General features: G+C 39.9%; 1 protein-coding gene across 1 annotated transcript in view; it reads right to left on the bottom strand.

The window, feature by feature from the left end:
- The window catches only part of LOC128640796 (ubiquitin carboxyl-terminal hydrolase 24), a 152644-nt gene that overhangs the window by 30845 nt on the left and 108442 nt on the right, over nucleotides 1-13357 (bottom strand). Inside the window, exon 17 of the mRNA XM_053693216.1 lies at nucleotides 10315-10464. Within this exon, the coding sequence (XP_053549191.1) occupies nucleotides 10315-10464 (150 nt within the window). The remainder of the gene's footprint in view (nucleotides 1-10314; nucleotides 10465-13357) is intronic.

Here is a 13357-nt window from a genome sequence, read left to right as displayed (position 1 = left end):
GAAGCCATGCGGACAAGATCCGCATACCAAAACCTGTGAGGCCATGCTGGAGCCACCAGCAGAAAAAAACGAGCATTCCTTCAGAATCTTGGAGATTTCTCTTGGAAGAAGAACTAGAGGCGGAAAGATATAGGCAGGATGATACTTCCAAGGAAGTGACAATGCATCCACTGCTTCCGCCTGAGGATCCCTGGATCTGGACAGATACCTGGGAAGTTTCTTGTGTAGATGAGAAGCCATCAGATCTATTTCTGGAAGTCCCCACATTTGAACAATCTGAAGAAACACCTCTGGGTGAAGAGACCACTCGCCCGGATGTAACGTTTGGCGACTGAGATAATCCGCTTCCCAATTGTCTATACCTGGGATATGAACCGCAGAAATTAGACAGGAGCTGGATTCCGCCCATACCAGTATTCGAGATACTTCTTTCATAGCCAGAGGACTGCGAGTCCCTCCTTGATTGATATATGCCACAGTTGTGACATTGTCTGTCTGAAAACAAATGAACGATTCTCTCTTTAGAAGAGGCCATGACTGAAGAGCTCTGAAATTGCACGGAGTTCCAAAATATTGATTGGTAATCTCACCTCCTGAGATTTCCCAAACCCCTTGTGCTGTCAGAAACCCCCATACAGCTCCCCAACCTGTCAGACTTGCATCTGTTGAGATCACAGTCCAGGTTGGAAGAAAAAAAGAAGCCCCCTGAACTAAACGATGGTGGTCTGTACCACGTCAGAGGGTGTCGAACAATCGGTTTTAAAGACATTAAATGAGATGTCTTTGTATAATCCCGGCACCACTGGTTCAGCATACAGAGCTGAAGAGGTCGCATGTGAAAATGAGCAAAGGGGAACACGTCCAATGCATAAGTCATAAGAACCTAGAATTTCCATGCATAAGGCTACCGAAGGGAATGATTGAGACTGAAGGTTTCGATAAGCTGAAACCAATTTCAGACGTCTCTAGTCCAACAGAAACAGAGTCATGGACACTGAATCTATCCGGAAATCTAAAAAAAGGTTACTCTTGTCTGAGGAATCAACAAACTTTTTGGTTAATTGGTCCTCCAACCATGTTCTTGAAGAAACAACACTCATAAAAAGCTGGAAAGGATCTTTCCATTGAAAATGAGCAAAGGGAATTGAATCCAATGCTGTTAAAACTTCTATGCATATATAGCAAATGAAGGAAATAATAGAGACTAAAGGTACCGACAGACGGAACCCAATACAAGTTGACCCTTGTCTGATAGAGACAAAGATAGTGACATAAACCATCTGGAAACCTAAAAAAGGTGACCCTTGCGTGAGGAATCAAGAGCTTTTGAAAAAAAGATCCTCTAACTATGTCCTGAAGAGCAAGTGAAACATATGAGATTCCGCATCCTCAGGAAATAATCTGAATGAAAACAGAAAAATGAAGAATATGCATTTATTGTATCTAATGAAAACAAATAATGCTATCAATGACCATAAAAAGGCAGAATAGTTTGAATAAAACTCCAAAACCCAGTTCCTAAAAAAGGAACTGGAAGAAATACCCCAGAAGATTCCAGGTCTGAGCAGCGCTTGAACCCCATGGGTACCCAGCCATGCTTCAACAGTATCCAAAATATATAGGACAGAAACACACTGAAAGAAAGTGTTAGCCTTACTGGAATAAAATCAAAGAAATTTGGACAAAATAGAACCAAATAAATTTCAAAGAAGTCTTAACCTGCCCCTTACCAGCCAAGCTGGAATACGGCACGTACATCGCAATATTAGGGAGCTGATTTCGAACCCCAATTATAAACATGTTACTTGGGAAAGAACTCAGGAATTCGTTCCTTAATAAGAACAACCAAACTAGTATAAGCTTAAAGTTTTAGTCTTAGAACTCAATCTTGAAGCCCATAGTAACAGTTAAGAATTGAATCCAATTATAATTGATTATCTTAGAACAAAAGAAATATGGATTTTCTTTTTTTTTTTTTAAAAATCACAAAATTCTTCTAGCTAAAATAGCTAAAGACATAGATTAACCCTCATTTGCGAATATATTCAATAAAATGAAGACACAAATGAAATCATTAGCATGATAGTCCAGTTTAAAGGACCAGTCAAAACAGAGGACTTGCAAAATGCAAAACAACAAGACAAATGCAACAGCACCTAGTCTAGTAAATGTTGTCCCTTTAACAATGCTAAAATAAATCATAATCTGATACTTGATCTTAAAGTAAACAGAAAAAATGAAGCAATTGCAATATCACAGGACCAAGAAAAGTACCTGAAACTAAATAATTTTCCATAAATAAGATATAACTATATAAAGGAAAATAAATACTATTTTGCTATAAAAACAATAGCATAATTAGTAGGAGTAGAGATAGCTCTAATAAATTGGAGAACCCTCCAAATTGAATTTAACTGCTGACAAAGAATATAGTTTAAAAATAAAAGAAAATTCTCAGCCTATTCCATTCCCTAGTATGGGGAATTGGAAAGAAAACCTCTGAAATCACAGAGGAATAAAAAGGCAGAAATAGTGTCAGCTAGTTTTAAAGAACTAGTTACCTTAATATCCAAAATAATCAACACCTCTTCAACAAAGAACAAATGTACTTTAATAATAAAACAATTATATAAAAAAGTAGATTTGTTAGTGTCAATATCTGATGAAGAGAATTTCTGAAAGAGAAAAAAACATCATCAGAGAAGGATAAATCAGTATGTTGTTGGTCATTTGAAACTTCAATAATTAAAAAAGAAGTGAAAAAGACCTAAAAATTGTATTAGAAGGCACGGAGTCAGACAAAGCCTTAATCAGAAAAAATATTTCTTATAAATCTTCTAAACATTTCTTGTACTTAAGAATGGAAATGTATAAAAGCATAAATACTAATGGAATCTGCATGTAAAAGTATATCATAATAACTTATTACAAACCATAGCTAAAGATAAACATTTATAACATTTAAAATAAATTAACTTGGCTTTGGTAGAACTGAAACTCAGTTAAGCATTTTTCCAGAAGTGGCTTCTGACTCAGGGTCATCGGAGACATCTTGCAATATGTAATAGAAAAAACAACATATAAAGCAAAATTGATCAAATTCCTTAAATGACAGTTTCAGGAATGGGAAAAAATGCCAGAGAACAAGCTTCTAGCAACCAGAAGCAATAAATAATGAGACTTAAATAATGTGGAGACAATAGTGACGCCCATATTTTTTAGCGCCAAAAAAGACCCCACATAATTTGGCGCCAAAAATGACGCCACATCCGGAACGCCGACACCTTTGGCGCAAAAAAACGTCAAAAAAAATGACGCAACTTCCGGCGACACGTATGACGCCGGAAACAAAAAAAAAATTTTGCGCCAAGAATGACGCAATAAAATGAAGCATTTTCAGCCCCCGCAAGCCTAATAGCCCACAGGGAAAAAGTCAAATTTTTAAGGTAAGAAAAAAATTGATAAATTCATATGCATTATCCCAAATATGAAACTGACTGTCTGAAATAAGGAACGTTGAACATCCTGAGTCAAGGCAAATAAATGTTTGAATACATATATTTAGAACTTTATATAAAGTGCCCAACCATAGCTTAGAGTGTCACAGAAAATAAGACTTACTTACCCCAGGACACTCATCTACATGAAGTAGAAAGCCAAACCAGTACTGAAACGAGAATCAGTAGAGGTAATGGTATATATAAGAGTATATCGTCGATCTGAAAAGGGAGGTAAGAGATGAATCTCTACGACCGATAACAGAGAACCTATGAAATAGACCCCGTAGAAGGAGATCATTGAATTCAAATAGGCAATACTCTCCTCACATCCCTCTGACATTCACTGCACGCTGAGAGGAAAACCGGGCTCCAACCTGCTGCGGAGCGCATATCAACGTAGAATCTAGCACAAACTTACTTCACCACCTCCATAGGAGGCAAAGTTTGTAAAACTGATTTGTGGGTGTGGTGAGGGGTGTATTTATAGGCATTTTGAGGTTTGGGAAACTTTGCCCCTCCTGGTAGGAATGTATATCCCATACGTCACTAGCTCATGGACTCTTGCTAATTACATGAAAGAAACAAGAAAACTGAGGTTCACTATTTGGGATCCAAGAATGGTCCCTTATTGTTCATAGTATTTTTTTGTAGCCGTTTCTTTCCTAACACCACAACGTCCACAAGTGGCCTCATTGGTAATTTAGAAGACTCAGTTTAACTGGCAAGCATGATGTTCCCTACTGGTTCTAATCAATGCTATATAACTGTACAATATAAAACTTGACCAACTCATATTGGATGTATATTTAGAAACTATTTCTTTTCTGTATAGATTGTACTGAAATTCATTCTTTGTATGTCGTAAACTGAACCTTAATGAAAAAACAGAATTTATGCTTACCTGATAAATTACTTTCTCCAACGGTGTGTCCGGTCCACGGCGTCATCCTTACTTGTGGGATATTCTCTTCCCCAACAGGAAATGGCAAAGAGTCCCAGCAAAGCTGGTCACATGATCCCTTCTAGGCTCCGCCCACCCCAGTCATTCGACCGACGGACAGGAGAAAATATATATAGGAGAAACCATATGATACCGTGGTGACTGTAGTTAGAGAAAATAATTCATCAGACCTGATTAAAAAACTAGGGCGGGCCATGGACCGGACACACCGTTGGAGAAAGTAATTTATCAGGTAAGCATAAATTCTGTTTTCTCCAACATTGGTGTGTCCGGTCCACGGCGTCATCCTTACTTGTGGGAACCAATACCAAAGCTTTAGGACACGGATGAAGGGAGGGAGCAAATCAGGTCACCTAAATGGAAGGCACCACGGCTTGCAAAACCTTTCTCCCCAAAATAGCCTCCGAAGAAGCAAAAGTATCAAATTTGTAAAATTTGGCAAAAGTGTGCAGTGAAGACCAAGTCGCTGCCTTACATATCTGGTCAACAGAAGCCTCGTTCTTGAAGGCCCATGTGGAAGCCACAGCCCTAGTGGAGTGAGCTGTGATTCTTTCAGGAGGCTGCCGTCCGGCAGTCTCATAAGCCAATCGGATAATGCTTTTAAGCCAAAAGGAAAGAGAGGTAGAAGTCGCTTCTTGACCTCTCCTTTTACCAGAATAAACAACAAACAAGGAAGATGTTTGTCTGAAATCTTTAGTAGCCTTTAAATAGAATTTTAGAGCACGGACTACGTCCAAATTGTGTAACAAACGTTCCTTCTTTGAAACTGGATTCGGACACAAAGAAGGTATAACTATCTCCTGGTTAATATTTTTGTTGGAAACAACTTTCGGAAGAAAACCAGGCTTAGTACGCAAAACCACCTTATCTGCATGGAACACCAGATAGGGCGGAGAACACTGCAGAGCAGATAACTCTGAAACTCTTCTAGCAGAAGAAATTGCAACCAAAAACAAAACTTTCCAAGATAATAACTTAATATCTACGGAATGTAAGGGTTCAAACGGAACCCCTTGAAGAACTGAAAGAACTAGATTTAGACTCCAGGGAGGAGTCAAAGGTCTGTAAACAGGCTTGATCCTAACCAGAGCCTGAACAAATGCTTGAACATCTGGCACAGCTGCCAGTCTTTTGTGAAGTAAAACAGATAAAGCAGAGATCTGTCCCTTCAGAGAACTTGCAGATAATCCTTTCTCCAAACCTTCTTGTAGAAAGGATAGAATCTTAGGAATTTTTATCTTGTTCCATGGGAATCCTTTAGATTCACACCAACAGATATATTTTTTCCATATTTTATGGTAAATTTTTCTAGTTACAGGCTTTCTAGCCTGAATCAGAGTATCTATTACAGAATCTGAAAACCCACGCTTTGATAAAATCAAGCGTTCAATCTCCAAGCCGTCAGTTGGAGGGAAACCAGATTTGGATGTTCGAATGGACCCTGAACAAGAAGGTCCTGTCTCAAAGTTAGCTTCCATGGTGGAGCCGATGACATATTCACCAGGTCTGCATACCAAGTCCTGCGTGGCCACGCAGGAGCTATCAAGATCACCGAGGCCCTCTCCTGATTGATCCTGGCTACCAGCCTGGGGATGAGAGGAAACGGTGGGAATACATAAGCTAGGTTGAAGGTCCAAGGTGCTACTAGTGCATCTACTAGGGTCGCCTTGGGATCCCTGGATCTGGACCCGTAGCAAGGAACCTTGAAGTTCTGACGAGACGCCATCAGATCGATGTCTGGAATGCCCCATAATTGAGTTATTTGGGCAAAGATTTCCGGATGGAGTTCCCACTCCCCCGGATGGAATGTCTGACGACTCAGAAAATCCGCTTCCCAATTTTCTACTCCTGGGATGTGGATCGCAGACAAGTGGCAGGAGTGATCCTCCGCCCATTGAATTATCTTGGTCACTTCTTTCATCGCCAGGGAAGTCCTTGTTCCCCCCTGATGATTGATATATGCAACGGTCGTCATGTTGTCTGACTGAAACCTTATGAATTTGGCCTTTGCTAGTTGAGGCCAAGCTCTGAGAGCATTGAATATCGCTCTCAGTTCCAGAATGTTTATCAGGAGAAGAGACTCTTCCCGAGACCATAGACCCTGAGCTTTCAGGGATTCCCAGACCGCGCCCCAGCCCACTAGGCTGGCGTCGGTCGTGACAATGACCCACTCTGGTCTGCGGAAGCTCATTCCCTGTGACAGATTGTCCAGGGTCAGCCACCAACGGAGTGAATCTCTGGTCTTTTGATCTACTTGAATCGTCGGAGACAAGTCTGTATAATCCCCATTCCACTGTCTGAGCATGCACAGTTGTAATGGTCTTAGATGAATTCGTGCAAAAGGAACTATGTCCATTGTTGCAACCATCAATCCTATTACTTCCATGCACTGCGCTATGGAAGGACGAGGAACAGAATGAAGTACTTGACAAGAGCTTAGAAGTTTTGATTTTCTGACCTCTGTCAGAAAAATCCTCATTTCTAAGGAATCTATTATTGTTCCCAAGAAGGGAACTCTTGTTGACGGGGACAGAGAACTTTTTTCTTTGTTCACCTTCCATCCGTGAGATCTGAGAAAGGCTAGGACGATGTCCGTATGAGCCTTTGCTTTTGACAGGGACGACGCTTGAATCAGGATGTCGTCCAAGTAAGGTACTACTGCAATGCCCCTTGGTCTTAGAACCGCTAGAAGGGACCCTAGTACCTTTGTGAAAATCCTTGGAGCAGTGGCTAATCCAAATGGAAGTGCCACAAACTGGTAATGCTTGTCCAGAAAAGCGAACCTTAGGAACTGATGATGTTCCTTGTGGATAGGAATATGTAGGTACGCATCCTTTAAATCCACGGTAGTCATAAATTGATTTTCCTGGATAGTAGGTAGGATCGTTCGAATAGTTTCCATTTTGAACGATGGTACCCTGAGAAATTTGTTTAGGATCTTTAGATCCAAAATTGGTCTGAATGTTCCCTCTTTTTTGGGAACTATGAACAGATTGGAATAAAATCCCATTCCTTGTTCTCTTATTGGAACTGGATGTATCACTCCCATCTTTAACAGGTCTTCTACACAATGTAAGAATGCCTGTCTCTTTATTTGGTTTGAAGATAATTGAGACCTGTGGAACCTTCCCCTTGGGGGTAGTTCCTTGAATTCCAGGAGATAACCTTGAGAAACTATTTCTAGCGCCCAAGGATCCTGAACATCTCTTGCCCAAGCCTGAGCAAAGAGAGAAAATCTGCCCCCCACTAGATCCGGTCCTGGATCGGGGGCTATCCCTTCATGCTGTTTTGGTAGCAGTGGTAGGCTTCTTGGCCTGCTTACCCTTGTTCCAGCCTTGCATTGGTTTCCAGGCTGGTTTGGGTTGTGAAGTATTACCCTCTTGCTTAGAGGATACAGAATTAGAGACTGGTCCGTTTCTGCGAAAGGGACGGAAATTAGGCTTATTATTAGCCTTAAAAGACCTATCCTGTGGGAGGGCGTGGCCCTTTCCCCCAGTGATGTCTGAAATAATCTCTTTCAAATCAGGTCCAAATAATGTTTTACCTTTGAAAGGAATGTTAAGCAATTTTGTCTTGGAAGACACATCCGCTGACCAAGACTTTAGCCAAAGCACTCTGCGCGCCACGACAGCAAACCCTGAATTTTTCCCCGCTAATCTAGCTAATTGCAAAGCAGCATCTAAAACAAAAGAGTTAGCCAATTTAAGTGCTTGAACTCTGTCCATAACCTCCTCATACGAAGATTCTTTACTACGCTGCCGTAGTGACAGGAACAATGCATGAAATTGGTTGTAGAAGGTAACCTTGCTGTACAAAAATCTTTTTAAGCAAACCCTCTAATTTCTTATCCATAGGATCTTTGAAAGCACAACTATCTTCGATAGGAATAGTAGTGCGTTTGTTTAGAGTAGAAACCGCCCCCTCGACCTTGGGGACTGTCTGCCATAAGTCCTTTCTGGGGTCGACTATAGGAAATAATTTCTTAAATATAGGGGGGGGAACAAAAGGTATGCCGGGCCTTTCCCACTCTTTATTTACTATGTCCGCCACCCGCTTGGGTATAGGAAAAGCGTCGGGGGGCACCGGAACCTCTAGGAACTTGTCCATCTTACATAATTTCTCTGGAATGACCAAATTGTCACAATCATCCAGAGTAGATAACACCTCCTTAAGCAGTGCGCGGAGATGTTCTAATTTAAATTTAAATTTAAATGTCACAACATCAGGTTCAGCTTGATGAGAAATTTTTCCTGAATCTGAAATTTCTCCATCAGACAAAACCTCCCTCATGGCCCCTTGAGATTGGTGTGAGGGTATGTCAGAACAGTTATCATCAGCGTCCTCTTGCTCTTCAGTGTTTAAAACAGAGCAATCGCGCTTTCTCTGATAAGTAGGCATTTTGGATAAAAGATTTGCTATGGAGTTATCCATTACAGCCGTTAATTGTTGCATGGTAATAAGTATTGGCGCACTAGATGTACTAGGGGCCTCCTGTGTGGGCATAACTGGTGTAGACACAGTAGGGGATGATGTAGTATCATGTTTACTCCCCTCATTTGAGGAATCATCTTGGGCAATATCATTATCTGTTGCAATACTGTCCTTACTTTGTTTGGACACTATGGCACAATTATCACATAAATTTAAATGGGGAGACACATTGGCTTTCATACATATAGAACATAGCTTATCTGATGGTACAGACATGTTAAACAGGCTTAAACTTGTCAACAAAGCACAAAAAACGTTTTAAAATAAAACCGTTACTGTCACTTTAAATTTCAAACTGAAAACACTTTATTACTGAATATGTGAAAAAGTATGAAGGAATTGTTCAAAATTCACCAAAATGTCACCACAGTGTCTTAAAGCATTAAAAGTATTGCACACCAAATTTCAGAGCTTTAACCCTTAAATTAACGGAACTGGAGCCGTTTTTACATTTAACCCCTATACAGTCCCAGAATGAGGCTCTGTCTATAACTAGAAAGGCCCCCATCTGAAAAAGGTGTCCAACACAGTGCCTGCCGTTTTTTTAAACGTTCCCCAAGATTATAATACCAATAAGTAGTTAGAATCTGCATAATATGCCTAGTAAAGCAATTGTTTTAGCCCAGAAAAATGTCTACCAGTTTTTAAGCCCTTTTTGAAGCCCTTTATTCTTTTATGTTTAACTAAGAAAATGGCTTACTGGTCCCCATGAGGGGAAATGACAGCCTTCCAGCATTACATGGTCTTGTTAGAAATATGGCTAGTCATACCTTAAGCAGAAAAGACTGCTAACTGTTTCCCCCAACTGAAGTTACTTCATCTCAACAGTCCTGTGTGGAAACAGCAATTGATTTCAGTTACTGTCTGCTAAAATCATCTTCCTCTTACAAACAGAAATCTTCATCCTTTTCTGTTTCAGAGTAAATAGTACATACCAGCACTATTTTAAAATAACAAACACTTGATAGAAGAATAAAACTACATTTAAACACCAAAAAACTCTTAACCATCTCCGTGGAGATGTTGCCTGTGCAACGGCAAAGAGAATGACTGGGGTGGGCGGAGCCTAGGAGGGATCATGTGACCAGCTTTGCTGGGACTCTTTGCCATTTCCTGTTGGGGAAGAGAATATCCCACAAGTAAGGATGACGCCGTGGACCGGACACACCAATGTTGGAGAAATATATATTTAAAAAAAAAAAAAGTCAGCATAACAGAGTTCACTGGCCTCCATTATTCTTTAAAATCACTGTGTGCTATGCAAATATAATCTTAATTTAAAATGATTGTAAATGTTACTATTTTTTAACACAAAACTGCTATGCACTTGGCTTCCATATCAAAACGTTCAATGCCAGATACCTCCCGGTAAGTGTATCTGCCGTCAACCAAAGTGGATCCAAGGTGCCCGCCAGGACCAATCGCAGTCACTGCCAAACGATGGCAGGCCACTAAACTTGCTGTCACTAACTTTACTATTTCAAAATTCTTCTTCAGGTCTTGAATGATGCTCTAAAAAAAAATAAAATAAAAAAAAAATGTAAGAAAGCTTTATGATTTACAGGGTAGGGGAGATGAGTTTACAAATAATCCAGCAAATACGTTTTCATAACATTAACAGATTTTTGTATTAGAACAACAGTTTCTAGAAATAATTGTATTATTATTATCGGCTATTTGTAGAGCGCCAACAGATTATGCAGTGCTAATTTTACACTGGAACTGAAAAGGTTATATTTAGGAATCTATAAATGAAAGGCAGGAAAATACGATTATGGAGAATCAGGGACATCTGAACATAATAGTGGAAAAAATTGACATTAAAGGAACATACACGTCCCTGAATATATAAGCAGCTGTAACCGGTTGATAGTATAATAGAAGCACAAGCAATTAAATGTAAAAACTCCCCCTACACAGTGTTTGCTATTTCAGCCCATACCATTACAGACAAAAAGGGCGCTCTTAATAATGGCTAAATCAGCTCAGGAGTGGTTGTACGCAGGCTCCCTTTACCCTGTGAACAGTTTATTTGTTCTACTGAACGTTATGACCATTTAATAGTTTACTGCATAAGCATCAGATTAAAGAGACATAAAACCCCAAAAATTTCTTCCATGATTCAGACAGAGCATACAATTTTAAACAACTTTCCAGTTTACTTCTATTATCAAATTTGCTTTGTTCTTATGTTAGTCTTTGTTGAAGAGATATCTAGATAGATAGCGTTCATGTCTAGAGCGCTACATGACAGGAAATAGTGCTGCCATTTAAAGCTCTTGCTAATGTATAACATTGTTGCAAAACTGCGGCCATATAGTACTGCAGACACGTGCACATTACTGAATTTAGCTTCCTGCTTTTCAACAAAGGATAGCAAGAAAACAGACAATTTGCTTAAAGAAGTAAATTGCAAAGCTGTTTAAAACTGTATGAATTATCTGAATCAAAGAAAAAATGTGGTCCCTTTAACATTGCACTAATTTAGATGAATAACATTAAAAGATTTTACAGCATTGGCACCGAGTTCAATTAAAACGATTTCAAAAGCCAACGCATCCTTAGGCTGGAGAAACGAAGGAGAATTGTAGCAATGAATTCAGTATTTGGTGGCAGTGCCACACTATTAATGCACTCTGGAATAAGATTTCTCTGCACAACCACCGGTCACCATGACGTGTAATATCAATAAAAGTATAACTTTATCTCATCTCTAAGTATGCGACTGAATCAGATTTCCATAGCTAAAGCCCCTGGAACAACTTTATGTCAGCCATTAACATCCTGGGCACAAAATATTTCTATTTAGACAACTTGTATCAAGTGGAATGTTATGTTTTGTCATGACAGATAAAGTTGTACTTTTTCAAGTGGCGTGAGAACCGTGAAAGAATTCTGGGGAGAAGGAAGATGACACTGACTGGGGGGGGGGAAAGAACTTAATTGCCTTATTTTTTGTGCCTTATAGTTCTGACTCTACATGAAGGGGGCAGCAGAGGCAGGGAATACAACATTTTCATCTTCTCTTTCTGGTTAACCCAGTAACATGAGAGGTGAAGGAGCATTGGCCATTGCTGCTTCTCCCACTATTTCTGTCCTCTCTCTTTTTTAATTTTTTACCTCAGAAACAAGACAAGTTATGTGCCTCTATACCGGTTATGTGCCTCTATACCGGTTATGTGCCTCTATACCGGTTATGTGCCTCTATACCGGTTATGTGCCTCTATACCGGTTATGTGCCTCTATACCGGTTATGTGCCTCTATACCGGTTATGTGCCTCTATACCGGTTATGTGCCTCTATACCGGTTATGTGCCTCTATACCGGTTATGTGCCTCTATACCGGTTATGTGCCTCTATACCGGTTATGTGCCTCTATACCGGTTATGTGCCTCTATACAGGTTATGTGCCTCTATACAGGTTATGTGCCTCTATACAGGCATAGATGTGTATGTCTTCTATACAGGTTATGTGCCTCTATACAGGCATAGATGTGTATGTCTTCTATGCAAGTTATGTGCCTCTATACAGGCATAGATGTGTATGTCTTCTATACAAGTTATGTGCCTCTATACAGGTTATGTGCCTCTATACAGGTTATGTGCCTCTATACAGGTTATGTGCCTCTATACAAGCATATATGTATATGTCTTCTATACAGGTTATGTGCCTCTATACAAGTTATGTGCCTCTATACAGGTTATGTGCCTCTATACAGGTTATGTGCCTCTATACAGGTTATGTGCCTCTATACAGGTTATGTGCCTCTATACAGGTTATGTGCCTCTATACAGGTTATGTGCCTCTATACAGGTTATGTGCCTCTATACAGGTTATGTGCCTCTATACAGGTTATGTGCCTCTATACAGGTTATGTGCCTCTATACAGGTTATGTGCCTCTATACAGGTTATGTGCCTCTATACAGGTTATGTGCCTCTATACAGGTTATGTGCCTCTATACAGGTTATGTGCCTCTATACAGGTTATGTGCCTCTATACAGGTTATGTGCCTCTATACAGGTTATGTGCCTCTATACAGGTTATGTGCCTCTATACAAGTTATGTGCCTCTATACAAGTTATGTGCCTCTATACAAGTTATGTGCCTCTATACAAGTTATGTGCCTCTATACAAGTTATGTGCCTCTATACAAGTTATGTGCCTCTATACAAGTTATGTGCCTCTATACAAGTTATGTGCCTCTATACAAGTTATGTGCCTCTATACAAGTTATGTGCCTCTATACAAGTTATGTGCCTCTATACAAGTTATGTGCCTCTATACAAGCATATATGTGTATGTCTTCTATACAGGTTATGTGCCTCTATACAGGCATAGATGTGTATGTCTTCTATACTAGTTATGTGCCTCTATACGGGCATAGATGTGTATGTCTTCTATA

The sequence above is a fragment of the Bombina bombina genome, chromosome 10 (genome assembly GCF_027579735.1).
Source record: "Bombina bombina isolate aBomBom1 chromosome 10, aBomBom1.pri, whole genome shotgun sequence".
In the NCBI taxonomy this organism is placed as follows: domain Eukaryota; kingdom Metazoa; phylum Chordata; class Amphibia; order Anura; family Bombinatoridae; genus Bombina; species Bombina bombina.
The sequence above is the reverse complement of the archived record's forward strand: the minus strand, read 5'-3'. Positions and strand labels throughout refer to the sequence as shown.